Source organism: Pollachius pollachius (genome assembly GCF_949987615.1).
Source record: "Pollachius pollachius genome assembly, chromosome: 1".
Taxonomy (NCBI): Eukaryota; Metazoa; Chordata; class Actinopteri; order Gadiformes; family Gadidae; genus Pollachius; species Pollachius pollachius.
Genome location: NC_136934.1, coordinates 46,887,693 through 46,912,265, shown reverse-complemented (window position 1 = coordinate 46,912,265; position 24,573 = coordinate 46,887,693). Strand labels below are relative to the sequence as shown.

The following is a 24,573-nucleotide window of genomic DNA, read 5'->3' as shown; positions in this document are numbered from 1 at the left end:
TCCTAAACATGTGGTGGACACAGGACTTCCTGCTATCAGAAGTCCTGCCTCCTCTTGCCGCTGACCCCCATGTAACTGAAACTATTACGGCTCCCTCCAAAGCCTGTGCAGATGTCCCGCCCTCTCTCTCCGCTATCCCCATCTAAGTCCCTCCAATGCGTGCGCGGAAGTCCCGCCCTCTCTCTCGCAGCAGTGCACGCACATTGGAAGCACTCCGTTCGAGGCGTTCCTTCCTGAGCCGCCTGGAAGCGAGGGTGGCTATTCAGACGTTATCGCTCAAAAACTGCAGTCGCAAATCTCATCGTTCAGCATCGCTTTGTTCCACAGTGTTGGAGATTTAGCTGTTTCAAACCTGCTGTGAAGTCGATGGGTTCCATGCTGTTTGATTCATGCTGCGGGAGGTTTCTCTTAAGACCCTTTTTTGCCTCCATTTTATATAAACTGAGACTTGACAAAGTCTCAGTTTGAACCGTCAAACTGAACCGCCTGTTAAGTACCGTTGGTTTGAGAAAAGCTGCTATTTGCAGCTAACTGTAATTATAGTGTTGCAAAGATCAACCCAAAAGTTTAATATTTTTAAACCATATAATTTAAAAATCTTATTCATTATTAACCTTTGAATATACAGCACTACAATTATGTACTTGAAAGCACATTATGAGGTTCGACTTTTCGAATTGTGTTGTGTTTTGAAATCTCTGTTGGGGTTGCAAAATGGAGGTCAGATCCACATTCCATTTCCTAGAAATTAGTTAATGTATGCAATCACTTGCGTACTCAGTCCGCTATTCTTTACAGCAGGCTAATGGAGGGTCTATTATCCACTGCGAGCTAATAGATTATTCCGTGTCGGGCAAGAAACGTGTCATGTCTTCCCCATGTCACATTTCACGCTGCAGCGATAATGGCTCACTACACTTTTACATGAAAACCTCTGAGTGGGCAGGGTGATAAATGGCCTGTGTCATTCGGCCATTACCTGGTCATTTGTGGAGGATAATAATATGATAATTTCATCAAATGCGGACATCGGTTCAAGGGCCGGATAATACATATCGTGTTACGATGGCTTTATTTCTAGCCTCGGTTCAATTGGCCCCCCGCAATGTAATTATGACCCTGTGGTTTCACCTTCTCTTTCTCCTCCCCAGGTGGTCCGGACGGGCCTGGACAAAGACGTCGGCTGGCGGTGAGTGTAACCCCCCCTCTGCATGCCATGCATACATTGGGGCGCCTCATAAATAGGGATGTGCATTTCTGGCAAAAAATACTATTTGATATTCGCTGAGAAGTATTCGAATAATATTCGAAAATCGGTCAATCAAGAACCCCCCACGCACGCACACACACACGCACCTCGTATACACGCGCACGCAATGACACAGGGGGAGGCTTTTATTATTTATATGAAATCAATCTGTTTATTTCATCACCTGCGCCATCAACATTCAACATCAAAATTAGCTTAACCAGCATTCGTAGTCTTGATCAGCAGAGAAATAGTCCGCCAAAGACGTTGACGTCGCTTAGCAACCGAGGACGCTGGGGTTGGTAACTTACCAGACTACTTCCGGAGCGATACCATAGAAGAAAAAAAAAAATCAACTTTCCTTGACAGCGGTCATTATATGCTTAGCAACGGTGAATTATCAAAAAATGATTCACCACCGGAATTTGTGAAGGCCCATGCAAGTGAACGGAGCGTTCAACAGCATTGAGAAGAGCCGTGTAATGAATAATGATAGTCACATTCATTATTCGGTATTCTACGTGACTCAGACTATTCGACAAACGTTGCCCATCCCTAGTCATAAATCAGTCATCGTAATTCAGACGCGGGGTACGTAAAGTCGCCGGCCAAGAAAGAGTACACTAGGCTAAACATTGTTCGCTGGGTAATTGCTATTCTATTTGGAGGGCAGGGGTGAGGTGCACCTCCGGCTTTCTTCTTCTGCACTTTTGGGATTGGGGGGTCGGGTGGGGGGGGGGGGGTGATATACATACATAGCGGGGTTTCAAGGTGAGGCGGTTCCTCAAACCGAAAACGCAGGATGCATCATTTTATATTCCTTTTTCTTTTAAGACAAGTCGCAAAGGTCACTCGCTGCGGCGATAAAACAAGTATTTGGCGAGGGGCGGGGGGGAGACGCACCCCCGGTTGTGGAGTCGCTGTCCTGCGAGCGCCTTGAGGATCGTGGCTGTCTGGGGTCCTTCCACTTGATTACGTTCACTCCTGGCCGAGCGCTAGCACGGGGGGGGGGGGGGGGGGGGGGGGAGGGTGTGTGTCGCAGTCGGAGAAACCGGTGACACAGCGGAAAATGTATACCAAGAGTGTCTCGGGGGTGCCGGCCTCCCCCGGCCAGTCTCTATCGGTTTGATGTTCGCAAGATAACAAAAGAATCGCTGCATGCATACATTATGTATACGGCTCTGCGCAAAGGGGACTGCGAAATGAAAACCGCATCGTTTGCTTCACTGTCGAGCTGTGCTGTGATGAGTTGCCCCCGTGTGATCAAATGTAAACTTTGGTCGCTGGGCAGGAAGTAGCGACTCTGGTCAACGGAAGAGAACACTAACCCATAAAATGTCCGGCGACGAAGAGAAGCAGATTTTCCGGCAGTGTAGAGACGATAGTTTATTCAGAAAGGCAAGTGACGGTAAGACCTTGCCTCCTCTCTAGTCAATTTCCGCCGTAAAAAAGGTTTAAGGCGCACAATTACACACGCTGCATTCCTTCTCAAGGACTCTGAACCGTTCTCGCAAGGCACTCGGGCGTGGGATTTTCTTTAGAGGTTTTGGAGTGTGCGCGTTCTGTTGGAGACGCGCGTGTCTCATCACTCCCACTGCTGTCATCGGCATCTGCAGGACCACGGCTCCTTGGACGACGAGGACCCCAACATCCTGCTGGCCATCCAGCTGTCCCTCCAGGACTCCGCGATGCCAGTGGGCTGGGCCAGCCCGCCGGCCCCGGCCCACGAGACCTCCCTGGGGGCCGTCGGCACGTCGCTGCCCTCCCGGCTGGAGCAGAGCGCCCAGGGCCCGCAGGTCTTCCCCCGGTGCTCCCTCAGCAGCTCGGAGCTGCTGGAGCTGGTCAGCGTCAGCGTCAGCACCAGCTCCCCCGGCCAGCACCAGCAGCACCACCAGCAGCACCACCAGCAGCACCACCAGCAGCAGCAGCAGCAGCATCAGCCACAGCAGCGGCGTTTCAGCGGCTCCCTGCCCTTCCCCGCGCCCTCCCGCGGGGGTGGGGCCGGCGGTGGCGGGGGGTGCGGAGGCTCGTCTACGGGCCTCTTCTCCCTGTCCAGCGACACCCTGGACTCCACCACCTGCGGCAGCCACGACCCGTCCTCGGCGTCGGCGGCGGCAAACGCCAACCTGCTGGGCAACATCATGGCGTGGTTCCACGACGTCAGCCCGCACGGCGTGGCGCTGGCGTCCTCCACCTCCTCCGTCACGGACGTGGAAGCGCTCCGTCAGCACGCGGCCGGAGGGGGAGGAGGGGGAGGGTACCTGGAGGTGAAGAGGACAGCCTCCGCCCCCCTCTCGGACGACGCCAAGCTCCGGGAAGGCGAGGAGCGGGGGTTTAGCGGCGGCGTTCCCGGGAGACAGGCGCACTCGGTGAGGGACGCCAGCGCCACCACCATCGCCACGGAAACCGCCGCCGCGGAGAGGCCCACTCAGCTGGACCTGAAGGGGCTGGAGACGTCGTCGTCGGGGGAGACCTTCGACGTGACGGACGCGGGCAGGGACAGGACGTGCCACGTGGACACGCCGCAGTGCTCCTCGACCTCCGACCCGCTGGCCAGCAGCAGCTCCTCGGAGTGGGAGGAGCAGATCCACACTGTGTGACCCACGGAGGAGGAGGAGGAGGAGGAGGAGGAGGAGGAGGAGGAAGCGGAGGGCTTGTTATGCTGAGAAGGCCTGAATAAATAATCAGGTGGAAATAGAGAAAAGGAAGGGGTGGTGGAGTAGGTGTTGCCTGGGTCGGGGACTAAGACTGGGAAATGTGTTACAGGTCGCCGTCTTCTGAGTCCCTTCTCATCTTCGTGAGTCGTAGTCCACAGAGGTTGGCTGTAGTGGAATTAGTGGCTTGCACTCACCTTCTGCTAGACCCGTCGGTTCCTGTAATGGGCGTGAATGGGCAGCCCAATACTCAGTGCTAACAGGCCGGGTGGGCGGTGGGCCGGATTCCCTACGGTAAGCACTCACTGAACCAATCACTGAACCAATAGATTTTCGAGGCCACGTGTTAATCAAACGTCGATTGAGTGCTTGCGTAAATGAGTCGCGTCTCTGGATTCTGTGCTAGAGTGGCGTAAGAATATTTCTACGTCTTCTGTTACCTTTTTTTTTTTTTTCTTCCACTGGAGTAAAAGCCTACTGTAGTTTTCGGGATGAGCTTGAAACTTAATTAGAGCACGGAGATTTATTTACATGTTATTTGACTCGGTATCTCGCCGTCTGTGTAACGCTATTCACTCCTCTCCTTATCAGCCTTCCGGTAAATGGGTGCCAAACACTGACTAGCAAGAGCACAGTTTGTCGTCACCAAGTGGATTATTCAAAGCAAATTGTGCCTCTTTGCATTTTTGTTGTCCCGACAAAATGAGAATCATGAAATGGGATCTCGGTTTGAGAGCCCTGTCTTTCAGATATGATTATTATTATCATTATTATGAGTGCATCTTGTAAGATGGTAAAAGGGGGTTGTCTTTGAAGTAACATAAATATTATCCATAGCGCAATTTCTGCTATCAATACAAGTAGGTGAGCTGCTAAGACAACCAATTGCCTACGGTTTCATTCAATGGAATTATAAGTGTATACTTATATAGTACATGTCCTTATTTTGAAAGAAATGGCTCAAAAAGGAATTGCAATCTAGCTTATTGTGAACGAAAGAAAGAATGTACTGTATGTTCTGAATCTGCAGCAATCTCAGACGGCTAAACTGGCAGAAGATATCCATTGTAACCAAGCCACTGAGATGGTATGTAGTTGGTGACCTTAAGCTCTGTGACTTAGTTAATCAGGCCTGAGTCATTTGTATTTGTCCTCAGCAACATGGTGCTAAAGCGGCTAAAGCTTTAGCTGAGCCAATTCCAAGTAACATCTGGAGCCTTCAGAAGAACGGTTTCTGACGCATTCTCTCACAGTGCCTTCCTAAATCGACACTTATTATTATAATTATTATTCTGTTGACGCTCTTCTTAAGAGTGCTACTGAGCAGTATTCACAAACCATATAGAAATATATAATTTATAATATATATAGTATAAAACGGTGTATAAAATAAGTAATGTTCACCTTAAATTTGACTTCCCTCACACTTGGCAATGTATGTTCCCCAACAAAATATATATATAATTTAAATGACTTGATATTTTAAAGGCCTTTCTGAAAATACTTAATTGGATCCCTGGTGAGAGTTCATTGTTTTTTATTAAGGAAATACATAATGTTTATATTGAAGTATACATTATGGCTTGTTTAATGTCTCCCCTCGGCTTTTTGTGCTGATCTGAAATGGTTGACCTGGGTTATTTTGGAAGTAGACGTGAAAGTAAAGACTTGATGCGTAAACTCAAGAGGGTTGACTCGGTGAACAAGAGCACTGCGACAATTGACTACCTATCGCCTCCACCACAAGATGAAGGAACACCCTTCAAAGCAGCAATTTATGTCGAAGCAAAGACCAGGCGCCGCGTCTGAGACGAAAAAAACAACGCGACGCAGCGAGCTGAAACGGTGTAATTTGCTCCCATGTACAGTAGATGTGTCACAGCCGAGGGGCGTTAATAGGGTTCGTTATCTGGAAATGAAGTCCCCGCTAATGGAGTGTTTGTTCTGGGGGACCTCCGCGGCGCCCGAACGTAGCAGTGGATCTTAATGTGTTGATGGCTTTGAAACGCGTCTTTGAAGATGTATACCACGCGCGCGCTACGACGCGGTGAGTCATTAGTCGACGGTGCGGTGTTGTGATGGGGGCGGTTGCAAAGTTTCCCCCCCCCCCTCCCCCTACTTCTCCACTGTGTGTGTGTGTTTGTGTGTGTGTGTGTGTGTGTGTGTGATTGTGTGTGTAAAAGGGCACGAATCCTCCTTAAGGATTGTGTGTTCTCCTGTGTATTGCACTTCCGATTGTTCAGGTGATTATGATTTTAAAACTGACAAAACTTTTTGTAACACATTAAGATTTTTCTATTGTAAAGTAACTAATCCTTGAGATGCCGTTTGCACTTTCATAGTTTATACTTGATACATTCCCTCTTTATATGAAAGGAAAAAAAAGTGTGCTGATGCCAATAAAATGAGTTGAGTTTTATTGAAGGTGTTTTTTTTTCGTGAATTAACATAGGAATGGATGATGATGAATATTTCTATCCTCATACATTTGCATTAAAGTAAGGGTATGTCACTTTAGCTTCTATGCAATTGTATTAGAAAGTCATTAAAAGTCTGTGATACACATAATGGTAATTCAAGAGCCCCTCAGCTGTCTTCCAGGGGAAAGAGCTGTTCCCTAATGACATCCCCTTTTCGGCTAATGAGCCTTGGTCAAACCGTTCTGCTGTAGTCCAGCGGAATACATTTTTTTTCTACCAAGAGCAGCCTTTAAACCAACTAAGCAGAAATATCTGCAATTAAGCTGAGGGATATCTGGGTGGAAAGGCCTACTTGTCCAACAGAACCGTCAGTCAGGGAGAGCTACAACATTTCTGGAGGGTGAGGGATTGATGGCCATCTGAGTTTGGAGGGACCGTATTGGGAAACTGCATTGAAATCCCACATGCAGGGTTTCAATGTACAGAAAGGTGCAAGGGGAGGGCTGCTTGGCAGGCAAGCAGACCAATAACGGCTTTTGCACATAACAAAAAAGGCAGCAAATTGTAAGAACAGTATGCAATGTTTACATCCATTTCCCCTCTTGACAACCGTGTAATGCATTTCGAATAATTTATCCCACATTCGGCTTTACAACCACCCATTAGCCATAAGTGTTCCTGGGAAAGATATAGAAAGACAGACACCTCAGTGCAGAACACATTAAAGCTATACCATCAAATCACGTAAGAAACCCTACCATTAAACCCGACGGATGGGGGGAAGTGCCATTGAAGTGAAAACCAGCGTCAGTGCATTGCTCGTCGTTAAACACAAAAGTGCGATAAACGGGGATAAATCTGTTTACGGCGAGATCGATTAAAGATGACCTTGCCTTCGCTTAACACGCATCATTCAAACCCAGACCTCTACAGAGTCTCAGCGGGACAGGCCGATGAGCTGCAGCAGTAGCAGGAACAGAGTGACGATGTCCAGGTACAAGTTGAGGGCGGCGAAAATGTACTCCTCGGGTGAGATCGAGTACTTCCTGTTCTTCCCTCCCATCATCTGCTGGGTGTCCACCACCAAGTACTGGCAAACAGGGAGAGACAGAGACAAGGATTCAGGAAAACAGCTCTACAATTACAATTACAATTACAATTAGGGCATTTAGCAGACGCTTTTTTCCAAAACGACTTACATCACATAACTCTACATAACTGGTGCAGTAGTCCCGCGCAGGTAAGGATTCCATTGGGAGTCTTATCCTAGCTATCTGTTGTATAGAGGGAATGGGTTAACCTAGCGACTGTTAATGCTTGGCACTTGGTTCTATGGACATCCCTACTGGACCGACAGCGATATACTGTCGTTTCTCTTCTGATAAATGTATTTATTGTGAGTCACTTTGGATAAAGCATGATCTGCAAAATGGCCTAAATGTAAATCTTAATGTATTCCGGAGGAAATAGGTTTTAGTGTGTGTGACTTCATCGCAGTTTCAGAAAAAATAAAACCCAGTTGGCCTGGAGGGTGAAGTACGGATTGAAGGCTGACATTAGGCCGTCCATAAACAACTTGTGGATTTCCGTCGACAGCTTGTTGAGCGCTGTGTGCGGCCGTCACCACACAGTTCAGCAGAACGAAAGCCTGGGTCACCACATCCGCTGTCGAGGCCAACAGCACATGGTCGGGGGGGCCAGTGACGATGAAAGCTCACCGGCGCCGCCGGGCGGCGTGCAGTCGACGCAACAACAAGAGCTGAAGAGTGTCCTCTTCAATACTTCACACCCACTGGCACATCTGACCTCTGGCTGAACCTCTTTGCATGGCTTGAAGCTGCTCTTTTGTGGTTTGTTTGTCACATCCGAGAGGCATCTTCTAGAATTCACTTGAACCGCTAAGTTTTGTGTTTTGAGTGGTACTTACTATGGAGAAGAGCAGGGTTCCAATACATGCATACGTAATGTAGAGGTACTGGGTAGACAGAGGAAAAAGAGCACAGCTTCAATACAACAGCATATTTCTGGTTGTATCCAAATAGAACATGAGGCAGTAACCCATATTCTTCTTGTGGACCCATTTTCACTGAGATTCTAATCAGCCAACCATCTGAGTGCTACAGACTGTTCTCATGCAATACAGTCTTGAATAATGCGTTCATCAATAAAATCCCATTCAATAAGTCACTAGCTTGGTACTATGAAGTGATATTTTATCTTTTCAAATATGGTTTTGAATTTTTTTAAATGCCTGTGCAAGTTTGTATGTCGGTTGCCGAAATACTCCCAGAAGCTCTTGTTTGACGTCTTTAAAGGGGACATATTATACCACCAGGTGTGTCTATCCAGCACAGATCTAGGTGGACACGTCCACTAGTCATGTCATATGGGGCAGATTTTCGAAACGGCTTGTAAGGCTAATCACACTCACGCCTGGTGGTCTAATATGTCCCCTTTAAGAGAGAGTGATGATGACACCGGAAGAGCTTCTAACAATAGTTGTGCTATTGCTCACATTGTGTGTGAGGAAACAGCTCAGCGGTTTTTTCCTGAGGGCTGATAGATACATCCTGATAGAGATTAAATCAAGTCTGGCCCCTAGATTTACCTGGGATCGCAATATGGCGCAGAGCAATCCGAAAGACACCAGGGTCCAGGCGAAGGCCCAAAGACAGCCCCTGGCTGCGGTGAAGTCCCACTGGGGAACACACCGGAGAGGAGAGAGAGGAGAAGTTCAGACTAATTATGAAGAGCTACTGGAACATTGTAAGTCTACATTGAAACCTACAACAGAGGCTGTGCTTTGAGAGCCCCTGCATTGCAGCTGTGCTCGGCACTACCTGGACTCACTGTCTCACCTGGGACGTGCTGCAGTAACCCCACAAGAAAACATAACAATGCAACAGATCAAAGACCTAGAATGCTATCCGTTGAAGTGTGTGTTTGCAAAGATCTAATATTCAGATGCTTTGAACACAATTCTCCAGACTGCAACACAAACACGAAGCTCCGGGTTCCACTCTCGGTTTCACTTTCACTTTCCCTTCACCTTGGGTTTAGTATTGGTGGTGGCAGCGGGGCCTTACCTTGGACTGCATGGCAAACACGCTGAGGGAGAAGGACACCAGGGCCGTCGCCCCCATGGCCCAGAGAACTGCTTCCGCTGCATAGTAGCTATTGATAGAGATGAGGACACACACACTCTTACTCACGCACACACATGAACTCACCCACGGCTAGCTAGTTAGCTCTAAAAAAAATGTTTTTCTCCGGAGAGTATAAGTGTTTCTTTCATTTATTTTTATGAATCCACAAGTCTCTTTCATGTGAGTGAACCAGAGACCACGCGTTGGATATGCGTTGCATTATACATCCACCGTTGTTCAATTGCTATCACTAAAAGCATCAGTTATGGCAATCTTCTATTAATATGATAATATGGAATGCATTATTGATAACGGAAGGCATCAAACAGCCAGGCTCATCGAAGCCTGGCTGGAGAAGTAGCCCCAGTAGAAAATGCAGTATTGAATTCAGTTGAACTCCTACGTTCTGTTTCGTATTTTGTTGACTTTGACTGTAATGGCTTCCTAATCATATTCAAATGTCCCTCTATTTCCTAGCTGCTTTCTCTGCAAACATGACAGCTCTGGAGACTCACACTGTTAGGGACCCCAGCATCATACCCTCGGCAATGGTCTGAAACGTAGAGAGAAAATGTGAACAAATTAGCAATATAGTGAAACAGACAGGCAGGGAATCAGGGAGAGGGCAATGATGTTGAGTAAAAACAAAGGAACCAAACACTACAAAGACAAGAGCCAGTGAAGTGGTGGGCAGCAGGACAGCCTCCACTGTGTGGGGGTGTGAGGAGGAGGTCTTACAAACAGGCCCAGGGCGATGAAGTTGAGAGGCACCCGTCGACGGAGGCCAGCGCAGCAGGAGAAGGCGAAGATTATTACTAGGACCACCGCCCTTCAACACACATGTACATACACACACATACACGAACACACACACACACAAACACACATAAATACCCATGTACATACACAACACACACACTTTAAAATACACATACATACGCACTCACATACACATCAAAATATACATACGCACACACACACACACACACACACACACACACAAGCTAGCTGTGGGTGGACAGGTACATTGGATTTGATTGGCTTGGGGCAGAGTCTTGATTGGACGAGCACTGCTTACATCATGCAGAAGGAGAACCAGTAGGTGGACAAGGTAAATTGCCTGAGAGCGTCCCTACAGAAACACAACGAGGAGAGATACATTTGAAACTGTTTTATATATTTGTATATATCAAACAAGCACAATGATTTCATGCCACTATTTTACATCCTACGATTGGCCCGTAGTCCGTCACAGCCATTACCCAGAGTGAATCAATCTCTGCAGCCAACTGCCGCTGCGTTTGAGTAATAACCAGCAAGGCACTTTGGCAAACCGTGATGGCCGTAAATAACGACACAAATAAAAATGACTCCAAACCATAATGGCTGCAATCAGATGAATAGTGCTCTTAAAACTTAACGGAAAAAAAAAACATCCAAAGCTGGTTAGGGGCTGATGGCCACCTGATTGGACGATCGTCCTCTCCGCTCAGATAGAAGGGAGGCCGTGCCTCTGGCGGTGGTGACTCACCAGTAGAGGAAAGCACAGATGATCCCGACGGTAACCAGGAGCTGAATCACCAAGGTCAGGTACACCTTCCGTATGAACCCTGGAGGGAGAGAGACAGGAGTCAGACAGGAGGGCAGACAGAGAGGAGGGAGTCAGACAGACATGTGGTCAGACAGACAGGAGGAGTCAGACAGACAAGGAGGGAGTCAGACAGGAGGGAGACAGACAGACAGGAGGACAGACGGACGGGGGAGGACAGACGTAAGACGGATCATCATCAGCGCAATACTAATACAAATTCCAATAAAGCTAGTATTACTGATACCAATAACAAAACTTCTAATAATACTACGACTAATAATACTTAAACTTATACTAACACTACTAATAATAATACTACTACTAAAATATTAATACTAACATAAGAGTGGGCTAGGAGGAGGAGTGACTCAGACAGAAGAGAGCCACACGGAGAAAAACGGATATACAGAACAGGTGCAAGAGAGACGCGCGGTCCATTTAGGGCAGCAGTTTATTACCATAAACGTGTTGAGCTATGTATTGAAAGCCCTATTGCACAGCCTTTTTTTCCCCTTCATGAAATGAGCTTTATGGGTAAGGAGGCCCAGTGAATGAGGGGGGGGGGCTAAGGAGCCAGGGAACCATTTTCAATTTCAAATCAATTTCGAGGAAACACAGCCACACAAATGAAGGGGTAAACATTGGCCTCTGTAGTCCGGTCACACACTCAGGGACGAGTGCTGCCCATACTAAAAGACCCCCCCCCTCTCTCCCCCCTCTCTCTCTCTCCCCCCTCTCTCTCCCCCTGCCCCCCACTCCGTCACCTCTTCTCACTCCCGCGTCGCTGAAGCAGTTCTCCTCCTCCTCCTCCTCCCCCTCCGCCTCCAGCCGGTACTCGGGGGGGCTGTCGGGGGACTGCACGCCCCCGTACGCCGCCCGGCCTGGGGGGTACGCCGTGTTGTCATAGCCCCCCGGGGGGTACACGGCCGCGATGCCGGACTTCCCCGCCTCCAAATGCGCCTGGGGAAGGGGGGGCGGAGCAGAGCTGTGTGAGGGGGGGGGTGTACCCCCTGCTGGGTGGAGGATGTGGGGAACACCATGGGAACGGAGTTAACATGAATGTGTGGAGGATAGGGGTCTCTGCTGGGGTGCTGTTCTCATGCTCAGTCTAGTGAACGTATGCATACCAGACACATATAATCTATAGCTATAAATATATACTTCGTTTTTTTATAATTAGTATTTTCCAATTTGAGAGTTTATCTAAGCATTTTTTTTTACTAGTTGTACGTTGATTTATGGTTTTGTTTTTGTCATTACGCAACCAACTTATCTATCACAATCAATTGGTCATGAAGGTCTACACACACCGATGCTAGATGACATTTGTACCCTACTACAAACCAGCCTCTCCCTCTCTTTATATATCTCTCTCTCTCTCTACCACTCTCGTTCTCTTTATTGATTTTATCAGCATCCCTGGAGTGATTATGGTCTGGGATTGAATTTATAAGATTCGACAGGTTTATTGGGAGTGGTGGTAACTTATGTATGAGATCAAAGGAAATAAATGGAATCAATCCTAGAGAGAGCATGAAGTAATTTGGCAGCATTACGAATGTATTTAGGCAAACAACACAGGGGATGGAACTGGTTACGATCCCAGGATTGCTCTGAATTCCCCTAAAGCTGAACTCAAATTGGAATGTGTGAGCTAATCACCAATTACCAAACTCAATAAATCTCAATTTGTAAGCATTTCTATTTTGACTATTTCAGTATTTGTCTTTGTTAAAGCGGAGAAATTTTGACAATTTCCCCTGTCCTCCTATTTGTTCTCAGATAGGCTATAGAATAATCACCGGTCTTACGAATGAGATTTAAATCTAAATTCTGATAGCGAACCAGCTCAGATCTGTCTGAACGAGACATTTCACTTTTGGCTGAATGTTGCTGACGGAAAGAATCTTTAGTGTGAAGTTGACCATTAAGGCTGTGTTTCAGGTTAACTGGAACTTTCGATTAATGGGTACATAAAGCACTCAAAATATATCATTTATAAAATGTCTCCAAAATAGTGTTAAAGTCCAGTTTTTGGTGTTTTTGGTAAACTCGGAAATCACTAGCGGGCCTAAATTGTAAGATATTTTCTGTAAGGGTTTTAAATGAACAATCTATACACTGATTGAAATCCTCTTGTGCAAACCTCATCCACTTGATTGAATGAGTTTCTCTTAGGGAGAATTTCTCCGTAACGAATCAGGAAAATAGGTGAAACTCCGCCCCTTTCTGTTTTCAGTTTCCTGCCCAGGCTGATGCCGTCTCCTCCGAGATCACTCACCTCATAGCCAATTTGGGAAGGGCCTGCGGAACCGTAGCCTGCGTTGTAAGGTGGTGGATTGAATCCATAGTCGTTTCTAACTCCGTACACTTTGGGCTCCATTCCAACAGAATCCTCGCTGAAGATGCTCAACGCACGAGCTACAATGAATACAGATTATGACAGCCACACCACAGTATTATTTACTGTCCTATTATACAAGATGCATCTTGCTTGGGCGACGCGCATTGTGGCTATGACTTTGATTAACTGTGGATTGACGAATCAGTAAATGAAGATATAAGACGGATGATAAGGCAGATAGGAAACACTCTGATAGTTATGTAGCGTCAGCATGGCTTGAGGTTCACAGGGAAAGAGCTGTATCATATTTACAATTATTATTTAATTTATATTTCATGGTTTAAGTACACCATTGAACTGAGGACATGCAGATGTCATCAACAGATATTATTATACAATAAAAGGGATTCTACAGAGAAGTCCAAGTATCGTGTGAAATGTTTTATCTCATTACTTGATCGGCTATATAGTCCACCATCGATTAAACCAATGCTGTGGTCAGATACACTACAATCTCAAAATCAAACAGCCAAACTCGTCCACATCAAGCCTTTGCATTAGAATAGTCAAACATAGCCAGTAATGGCTCTTCACTTCACTCCACAGAGAAAGCGCTGGAAACAAATAAATCCGACCTATGACCTTTTGCTCATAACACAGTGACCTTTCCTGAGGCAATACACCTTCTCTGAATCTCGCCTGTAGTATCTCACACACTGAACCCGAAACGGCGCAATAAAAGTACCATTCCCCTTACAAAATACCCCATCCTTATCATATTTAAATTTCACTTTAGGCACTACTGTCACACGATATATGAATAAATAAAAAGCTTTTTAATAATGCGTTAACAAAGTCACCTACTTACCTGCGGTCTGACAGGGAATTAAGCCTAGCTCCCCTTCCTGGAGTGTGAGTGCCTGTGTGTGTGTGTGTGTGTGTGTGTTGTGTGTGTTGTGTGTGTGTGTGTGTGTGTGTGTGTGTGTGTGTGTGTGTGTGTGTGTGTGTGTGTGTGTGTGTGTGTGTGTGTGTGTGTGTGTGTGTGTGTGTGTGTGTGTGTGTGTGTGTGTGTGTGTCGCCTCAGGGGCAAAGTCTACTCGCTATCAGTCCTCTACAGTCCTCTACCCCTCCCACAGACACAGGACTTCTGCTCGGGGAAGAGAGAGGATGTACCCTTCATTAGGCTGAATGGGGGTATTAAGAAGACATTTTTTAACGTTAAACTAAATGGAGCAAGATGGCGTTGTGTCAGAGCGAAGTGTCCCCTCCCGCTCCATTTTATGTCAATGAAGCTTCTGATGGGGTTTTCTATCTTCTATTTTTTTTCTCTTAGCTACAAACCCACACATTTTTTTACACATGTATTTTTGTACCGCGATTATCGACTGATGAAGTTTGAGTTGAAACAAAACAGAACAGGAAGGAAATAGAAGGAAGTTAGGAGGGCTATTTGGACTGCAATGGTGCGGTTCCATGGCGTCATTTATTACCGTGGTTAATCATTCATGGAGCCCTGGCCGCGTAGGGCCCTCCATCACCCAGTCCGCTAAACGGACTGATTCCTTCATTAATTTACGTAACTGGTAATAAAATAATGATCTGGAATGAGTCATGTCCGGTTGGCAAACACCGAGAATGAAGACGGAAGGTCTTGGATTGTGATTTGGTGGCTAATAGCGCCCATCTTGTTGGTTGATGTCTAGCCCGGTGTGAATATGATTAAGTTAAACTAATTTATATTTAAAAAAGGTTATTATACACCTATGGCTTCGTATCTGAAGAGTAGCAGAAACATATATTTTGTCATTTTTATTCGTTTAGGTGAGGGTCTTCTGTCTTTGGCTGTCATGGTGAAGTGGTGACAGTATAGCAAGCCAGACTTTCAGATCATGAAGTGACCTCTAGATGGAATTCCAGCGTATCTACACTTTTGTGAAGCAAAAGACAATACTTGTTCTCCAGAGAGTTTGCGCTGAGAAAAAAAGGGATATGGGTAAAAACAAGGGAGTACACGACTCATTTCACTTTCATGAAGCCCAGTGGAACGCAGGCTATACCCTGAATTATTCACATGCTAATCAATTATGAATTATTTTATGACTTCATAAAGTTGTGAAGAAACTGGTACCTCGGCTTACACTACATTGCCATGTTGTTGTTTTTTTAACGCTTTTTTGTTTCGGGCACTGCGTGAGCTGCGGCGTGGCCACCACTAGGGGGCACTAGTTTCCTGTGCTCATCCCTAATTGATCCGATTATAATTTCTTTAACCACATCCCCCTTTCTCCCACTCTGGCACTGGTCTCTGGCACTACGGGATCCTCCAGAGTAGTGTGGACTGGCTGCAGATTCATTTTAACTGCTGGGTCAAATCTTTCTTCTTTTTTTTATCCGTGTGACAGGTAGTCTTTTCTTCATTTGCAAATGGATTGGAGGGGACACACATACGAGTACACACAGGCAGGCACGGACAGACAAACACACACACACACACACACACACACACACACACACACACACGAAAACCAAAGTGATTGGGGAAGTCGACACTGTTAAAGTTCCTGTGAAGGTCCTTGGAAATCTGATAGTCTTATCGTTGGGGAAATTAAGCCATTTACAAATGGGAATAAAAGCAGAAGAAGAAGTAAAAGCAGGCTTTGTTTAATCGGACTCCAGATCTCCATGGCGACCGCCACCAGTGAACACAAGCTAGTACAGGGGTTCTCCCCTATTTAGGAAACATGAAATGAACTTCGAATTGCTCACGTACACAACCCATGTCAGATTCGAGCCGGCTGTTTAAACCCGTCCTGTGTTGACGCACCAGTCACTCCGGCGGAGCACCATACAAAGCTAACAGCGATCCTATCAGCTCTGAGCTGTCCAAATAAGAAAACACATGGCTTTCAGAGTCGACTGCCTCCTATTTAGGAGATATCTCCATGGCACTGACAGACAGGCAGGCAGGCGGACAGAGAGACTGACAGGCGGACAGACAGACTGACAAGACACGCAGACGTAAGAGAGACGAGCACCAAGCACATTAGTGTTGCTACTGTCGTTTCCGCTTGGCTGAAATTAGACAGGGGAAGAAAACGATAAATGCCATGACTCACAGCTCGTGAGTTAAACCACTTCGTTTTAAACTTCCTTGGTTAACGTGTCTGTTACGAGACCACCAGTTTTAAGAGGTAAGTCGCACGACAGAGGTCAGTTTAGCCCAGGAGGTAGAGCGGATTGACTTGTGATCTGAATGGTTGCCAGTCCGATCCCCGGCTCCACCTATAGCTGAGCGTCCCTGAGCAAGACCCCTCACCCTGACTGCTCCCGACGAGCTGGCTGTCGCCTTACATGGCTGACTCTAACCCTAACCCTAACCCTTAATGTAAGAATGTAGTGTAAGTTGTGACATAGTCCTGTGACAGCATCCTAAATTTGACTCAAGGTTGTGGCTCCTCCTGCATGACCCCTAGGTCAACCCTCACACTAGTGTCCTAGCTATGTAGAAGATCTATGTACCAGCAGAATACCATCTACAGCGACAGTGCCCATCCATGGAACAACAACACATTGTGTCCTGTGTCCACTCCCCCTGTTCCTCTATAACCTCAGTATCTCTCCCTTTGTGATCTGAAGAAGTAGGGTGTCCATCTTCCGTGTCTGGTAACTCTTCCCTGTGATGGTGCTTTATTAAACCCCCACCCCTTACTGCTCGTCCAGATAGGTTCAGCCTGACTCTGTCCCGACTCACACAAAGGCACAGGGCTGGATCGATGCCGGTACCCCTTACGGGGCACTATCACATCTAAATCTGGATCTGCCCGCATGTCTGTGTCCTCAGCCGCCTGACATTTTACCCTCTGTCCTGTTGCCCAATCCCCAGCCTCCTCCCGGGCCCGACCACCACCCCGCACGCACGCACGCACGCACGCACGCACGCACGCACGCACGCACGCACACACACACACACCATACTACTTGAGGCCGCCGTCGTTAAAGCTCTCCTGTTTTTTTCTAGACAATCGCCGACGACACAGACGACGATGATGAAGATGATGATAATGATGATGCCGACGAGGACGGCGGCGACGACGATGATGACGATGAAGAAGACGGCGACGATGACGATGATGAAGACGATGACGATGATGATGACGATCACGATGTCAACGACCACGAAGACGATGAGGAAAAATGACAATGATGAATGACAATGACGCTTCGCGGTTCCAGGGGCCCGTCGCAGAGAGCGCTGAGCCGAGGGAAGTGTCTGTCGTTTGCCGCGGCTGTCGTAGCACCTCCCTTCTGTCCCAACTGCAACGCATGACATGCGGATCTGGGTTCGTCGAGAGCACTCATACTCGCAACCATCCCCAACACACACACACACACACACACACACACACACACACACACACACACACACACCGTTGGGGTCCATAGGGGTGGCTCTCAGGCACCCTGGAGCAGAGGCAATCAGCAATCAGGCGGTGGCGGGTTGCTTTAAGTTCCTCCAGGATGGTATGGAGGTCCAAGAGTGATCTGGGGGGTGGGGGGGCGGTGGCGACAGAAGTGCTCGGAGCGAGTGCATGTGCCGAATAAAACCCAATTGGTTTGGAATGAGATCCGTTCTCTCTGGTCGTAACGAGCCGCCTCGTTTAACCCCGTTGGCAGCGGACCGTGGCTCTTTGGAGGGGGGGGGGGGGAACACAACAGCGTAAGGTAATGGTGTTCCCCATCCCTACAAAGAGCCGCGGTCCGCAGCCACCGGGGAACACAACAGTGTAAGGTAATGGGGCTGGTGTTTAAAGACACTGGGAGAAGTACACCCTCACTCACTGTTTTGTGAGTGTGAATGGAAAGTATTGATGAATTAGTTTTATTAGTATTGATTGAAGTGTTTTGAAGAGTTATCGTGGACAGAACACACCATTGTTAAGAACCGTAGGCATTGTGTGAGTAAGTGGAATATCTTTCCAGTCTTGCACAGTTTTGCGTCTGTTTGCGCCTGTGTGTTTATCTGGGCACTTTGGGAGCTGAAGCACTTGATTGGTTGATTGATTAATTGATTTGACAGACTGACTTTGACAGACACTTGACTAATTGGTTTGATGCATTGATTGGGTGAATTGATTGACAACCCATAATTGTACATAGGCCCAGGGTAGTCGTGCATCAGCGTAACTGTTTGGGGGTTAAAGCTATTCTGTGTGTTTTACGTGTAAGTGGAATCAATGCCACGTTGGACATGCATTATGCAGCAACATTGAATATTAATTAAATGTCACACCAGTGGCCTTCTGTTATGAGTTATAATGATAAGTTATACCTTATCAACAAATCATACATGATGTAATTTACCAAGGGTCAAATGTGTTTATCCTCTCATTTTCTTCCATCATCAAATCACGGTACATCTTTTTGTTTTTTTATGTTAGCAATGTAAACAATTAGATTTTTGGTTAACGGGGAATAGGAATACAGATCACAACGTACTACATCTTGCTCAAGTACCCTGAGGGAATTATATTGTTAGCACACAATGTATATATTGATTAGTGGATGGCTACGTAGCTAAACACGGCGCTATGCATCTTACTTCAGTTCAGTGACCATAATTAAGTGAATGAAATATTGCTATCTGCGGTTGATTTAATTAACTAGTGCCGGCACAGAGAATATTAAAATGTACAATAGCTTATCTTTCATAGGGGCTTGCATTTGCCCTGTCACCGGTATCTATTTCATCAAATGAACTGCTCTTCTCCTGGAAGCTCTGAACAAAACTCCTTCGACGGGGAGAATGCTTAAGTGAGAAATCATATTAAAAGATAAGACGTTAAAATGATATGCAGTAAAGTCTATTTAACTATGTCTACAAATAAGCAAACAGATTCAATGGATGGAAACATCTAATAACATGTGTGAATTCAACATGAACATTTGGGTTCTTTTTGGTGAACTAGAGAAAATATTTACTTAGCCAACTTAAAACTAATTATAAGCCTAAATTATGAGGCTAATAAAATCATGTTCGCAAAGCTGTCAAGTTATAAGTTATAAGACCAGACGCTTTTATCCACAACGACAACGATTCCTATACACATTCAAACACGGATGGCAAAGTCAACCATGCAAGGCGACAGCCAGCTCGTCGGGAGCAGTTAAAGTGAGGTGTCAGCTAGGAGGAGCCGGGGATCGAACTAGCAACCTTCCGGTTACAAGCCAACCCTCTCTACATCCCGAGTGACAACTACCTTTGATGGGCCAAACATATCGTCAGTGTAAAATTCATCATCCATCATCACAACTTATTTTCAAAACACAGCACAAGAAAAACATAATAAAAATGCAAAAGCTGATTCAAGAGGAAGCAACCGATTGAATATAAAACGGGCCGAAACTGTGTAAAACCTTTAAGCACCCAGATGGTTGGGGAGGCTTTACATGGTTGATCCTACCAACACAATTCAACCCAAGATCTCTCCACACAGTCCCAGATGGACTTGAGCCTGCTTTGACTGGTCCTGGGCCAGAGAGGACATAGGCTGATGGTGGGGGGTGGGGGTGGTGGGTGGGGGTGGATGGGGGTAGGAGGGAGGGAGGGAGGGTCTTCTGTAGTGAATGACTCGGCGCAAGGAGGGAATGTCATCATGCCACTGAAGGAGTGTGAGCGAGCGCTCCCATCGCAGGCCCTGGCTCTCCCGACAGGCCGGCTCCAGGCCTGCCAACTCAAATATAGCCCCAGAAACCAGCCAGCAACCCCTGGGCGCTGGGAGCGCAGTGTCATGGCTCAAACTTTAGTCTCGCTCGAATTTGTGTGGTAACCTCTGCAGGACTTTGCATGGCAGGGATCTAAAAACAACAGCAGTGAACTACAAATAGAAAGGAGACGGGGGAGAGCTGACATGTTAAAGGGGTGGGGGGGATTCTCCTATCGCCATTTTGATGATAAATACGATTTTCTTTAAGCAGGAGCTTTTTCGGAAATAACCATGCAGAAGTACAGTTGTGTCTTTCTATTTCAGGCGGAGACCGAGTCGACTGGAAAGGAAAGTGAAATGTGTCTGCGTCTCAGTTTCACATGGCAGCACTACAACTCCTCAGGAATGGCGATGGACGTGGATTTCCCGTCTAAATTGCAAAAGCAACGCCGGATGCGTTCCAATGCACAGACAAGGGGCTAACAATGAAGGCATGACGACACAATTCAACAAAGGCTATACTGCAGCCGCATTGATATCGCTGTTATACAGCAGTTCTACAACTGCCATTTCTTTAGTTAACAATAATAAGCAACATCAGATTAAGATAATTTAATCATCTGTTTGGCTCCGCAAACACAAATAGTTCTGCAACTGGACTGGGACTGGACTGTATCTAAGCAACACATAAACCAGGGGTCGGCAGCCCTAGGCACGCGTGCCACCACTGGCACGGGGCAGCATAATCATAATCATCATAATCAAAAAAAAGAAACTAAAAAAATAACTTTTTTTATTTTCCTTTTATTATTATTGTTAAAAAAAATCACAGCACAATTCGGCAGCATAATCATTACTACAGATTTTTTTTGCACTTTATTCTGTTTGGGGCATTTCCTCCCAGTGCAAATATGTTTAAATTAGTTACAGAAACCAGTGGTCTGAAATGGGATCAATTAATAGTTTTTAAACCTATGTTGTGAGTAATAGAGAAGAAAATATTTAAAATATTGTTGAAAGTGGCCTTTATGCATTGCCTTCACGTGGTTTTGCAAAGCTGTACATGTCGTAAAGATATTGACGTGGATGGTTCCAACATTCTCATATATTCTCGTTTTTTACATTTCTCACAGTGCAAATATGTTTTTGAATGAGTTTCTGAAAATGGTGTTTTAAGATGGGACATATGTAATTATAATTTGTAAGCCCATGTTGCAAATATAACAACCAAAAAAACATTTAAAATGTTGATGCATGATTGTGGACTATATGGAAATAGTACAATTCCAGGTCTTCTGGAAATGTTTTTGGTCGCTGTGTCATGATTCAGCTTAATTTTTAATATATTGTTGCTTGAGGCACACTCATTAACGAGAAAATGTAAAACTGGCACTGCAAGTTGAAAAGGTTGCTGACCCCTGACATAAACATTTCCCAGCACACTAGCTTACTACGCTATGTAGGTCAACACCTTTGTGCCGGCCAGCTGCTTTATACCATGTGCGTATATCTGTATGTTTCCGTTTATTGTGCAACCAGTGAAACAAGAGTCTTTTGACAGTTGCTATGGTGACACGGTGGATTCAGAAAGAGGCCTACCTTGCTGCAAAAATCATTCATGTATTTACAGGTTAAAGGGAGCACCTGTAAAGCAGTGTTATACATTTATGGTGAAAACGACGGGGATCCCAGGGCTGTTTATCGCTATATCAAAGCCTCGTAGCCTCTTGTCTAGTCAAATCACTCGGTGGGAACTAACAGTGGTCCAACGATCAATATCAACAGACAGATGAGATGTTTTCCGAGCACGAGGGGCCCAAGCTTTGTTCAAAGGGACCGATCGATAGTCCTCATACCAGCGCACAAAGGAGGCATTCATAGAGGAAGGAGCTCATCTGCTTTTGGACGGAAAACTAAAACACAGAACACACATCCACAATGGTAGGCCTAGCACAGAAAGCACAATCTGTCTCGGCCTGCACATAGTAAAATACTACAACATAGCCTGCAGATGAGAACATTTTATAAATCACATAAATCATCGGTGCCTTCAAGACACAGGAAGAGGGGGTTTAGACGGGGCAGAAAAGAATAAAGAATGTGATGTCGCACGCCAAAGCTTTGAGACTAAAGTAGCATAATGAGGCGTGGCGAGAAACCAAGGGTTGAAAAAAACGACGAGTGACAGTTGAGCGACGTGAGGGACAGATCTGAGAGGGGAGCAGACAGGCATTCAGCCATCAGATGTTGGCTGCCAGACACGACAGAGGGAAACATTCGAGTTCACTTCGTTGTCTTTTCCCCAGACAGACAGTTGGGTCACAGTGTGTCCAAACTGAGAAAATGGATTCCACATAAACCACGACGTGTTGGCCGGTGTCCTCGACTATAATTTGTTTTTCCTTTGTATATCGGAATGGAAAATCCGTCGAGAATCTGATCTGATTGTGATTTCAGGCTTGTACCCTTTTGTGTGTTTGACTTTGGCGTAAACACATATCAAAATTCATATTTCGTTTTTTGTTCAAATGTGGGCGGGACATGCTGAACCACAGCTCATTTCCTGTCCCTTCAAAGGGAGATTGTCTATGCAGTCAGCACTCTCCACCTGCGTCACCGAGATGGCTGATATGATCCGCAGACATCGACCGCCCCCCCCCCCCCCGACCCTTACTGCCGGGCAGCTGACCCTGAATGACCCCTCCCCAAAAGAAAATGGCTGAGGCAGCATTTGTTAACTATGCCCCTTAACGATGGAATACGAGACTATACGAGACCGTAGAGAACAGTCTTTAATGGCTGTTTTAACTGTTGTTCTTCGAGTTTCCCTTTTTGCTGTTGGCGTTAATGCATGGGTAGGACAGAGTTATTCTACGCAGACGCAACAGATATTTCAGACGCTATTGCAGTTTTGTTTTGTGTTTATTGTAGTTTAGAGACGCAGGCTAAGTGGGCACCTTCAAATTATTATTATTTTTAATTAGCATAGAATGACCACCACTTTAAAGTTGCCGTTTTTAATTTCGTTCTTTAAATCTGTGTTCCATTTCCATTATGAATCATCCACTTCTTTTCTTATTTGTTATTTTAATTGCTTCAAATATATTGACATATCTTTAAGTAATTATAAGCGGAGTCTGATTTATTTGTTGTTTGTTGGTTTTTAATCTCTGGTGCTAAGCCATTACGGGTCTGTTTGCTGACTTGCCTCAAATGATGTTGAGCTGCATTTCTTGCATGAAAGGAGCTATACAAATAAAAGTAATTATTATTAGTTTTATCATTATTGTTCAAATTATTATCTGCTCAGAAGTTATAATTGAAAACATGGTTAAAAATACATTTTAACCAAAGAACCAAATAAATTCCCAGTTCATTGTTAAGTTTAAAAACTTACATCGCCGCGTCGTTGCCCGACTTGAACCCGGTTCTCTGGGGCTGGTAACCATTAGTGTAGTGTGCTACCAGGCAGCAGCTATGTTCTGGTCCGAGGTTATAATTGACATTACATTTCACATGGCAGTGACTTTCCAAAATGCCATCAATGCGTTAGGTTTCCATGGAGACCGCACTTGCTGGGCCACTCCAGACACACACAAGTACACACACACACCCACGTACACACCCACGCACACCCACGCACACACACGTTCACACACAAACACACACACGTACACACAAACACACGCACACACACACAGCGGTTGTCATAGCAACATCTATTCAGATCAAAAGCTGGAACACATTTAAATATTGCATCTGTTTATCGGACAGATTCGAGACGGTAGGGGATGACCACATCCGCACCCGAATATTCAAGTGATGACCTCCCTTCTGACCTTACCTCTACCTCTCTCTCCTCTTCGCCCTCTCCCCTAACTCCCCCGCCCCTCTCTCCCCCTTTCACTCCCTTCTCCCCTGACCCCTACCTCCACTCTCTCCTCCTCTCCTCCCTTCTCCCCTGACTCCTATTCCCCTCTCCCCTCACCTCTCTCCCTCCCCTCACCTCTCTCCCTCCCCTCACCTCTCCCCCTCCCCTCACCTCTCCCCCTCCCCTCACCTCTCCCCCTCCCACTCTCTTAACTCTACAGTAAAGGATAAGCCAGGACGAGGTGTCCAGTTATTGGAAAATGATGGTGGTGCTGGTGGGGTCGAGGCGAAGCTAAAAAGTTGCTTACCACCACAGTACATTATTTTCCAATAATGGGACAGCCCGGAGTGCTTTATTTCACTTATACCACAGTTGCCAACAATGATTCGATTTTAGTTACCTTCATCTATAACGTTGTTGGTTTATTATCGACTCAGTCAGCTGAAATGTAAATATACCTCCGCAGGCTTTGAGGATATGAGTATACGCATTGATTCAAGCCCGGAGAAAGGCAGCTGTGTCCCGTTGTTGGAAGATATTGCACACCCTCTGAACACTATTGTCCGATGAGGATTAATTAACGCTGCGGTATAA

The 24,573-nt window shown here is 46.1% G+C and overlaps 2 protein-coding genes across 2 annotated transcripts in view; one reads left to right on the top strand and one right to left on the bottom strand.

Annotated features, from left to right (window-relative positions):
- LOC307086137 (ankyrin repeat and IBR domain-containing protein 1-like) overlaps positions 1–3,909 on the top strand; it is a 42,002-nt gene extending 38,093 nt beyond the window's left edge. The window contains exons 19-20 of the mRNA XM_079751207.1: positions 1,152–1,189; positions 2,866–3,909. Of these exons, the coding sequence (XP_079607333.1) occupies positions 1,152–1,189; positions 2,866–3,849 (1,022 nt within the window). The 3' untranslated portion in view covers positions 3,850–3,909. The remainder of the gene's footprint in view (positions 1–1,151; positions 1,190–2,865) is intronic.
- A 3,351-nt stretch (positions 3,910–7,260) lies between these two features.
- LOC307086144 (protein lifeguard 1) lies at positions 7,261–13,443 on the bottom strand (the record flags this gene model as incomplete). Its single annotated transcript, XM_079751221.1, has 10 exons — positions 7,261–7,413; positions 8,251–8,298; positions 8,932–9,021; positions 9,410–9,497; positions 9,985–10,022; positions 10,208–10,298; positions 10,548–10,601; positions 11,001–11,079; positions 11,825–12,020; positions 13,342–13,443. The coding sequence occupies 10 exons, from the start codon at positions 13,441–13,443 to the stop codon at positions 7,261–7,263; spliced, it is 939 nt and encodes a 312-aa protein (XP_079607347.1).
- Between the last annotated feature and the right edge of the window lie 11,130 nt (positions 13,444–24,573).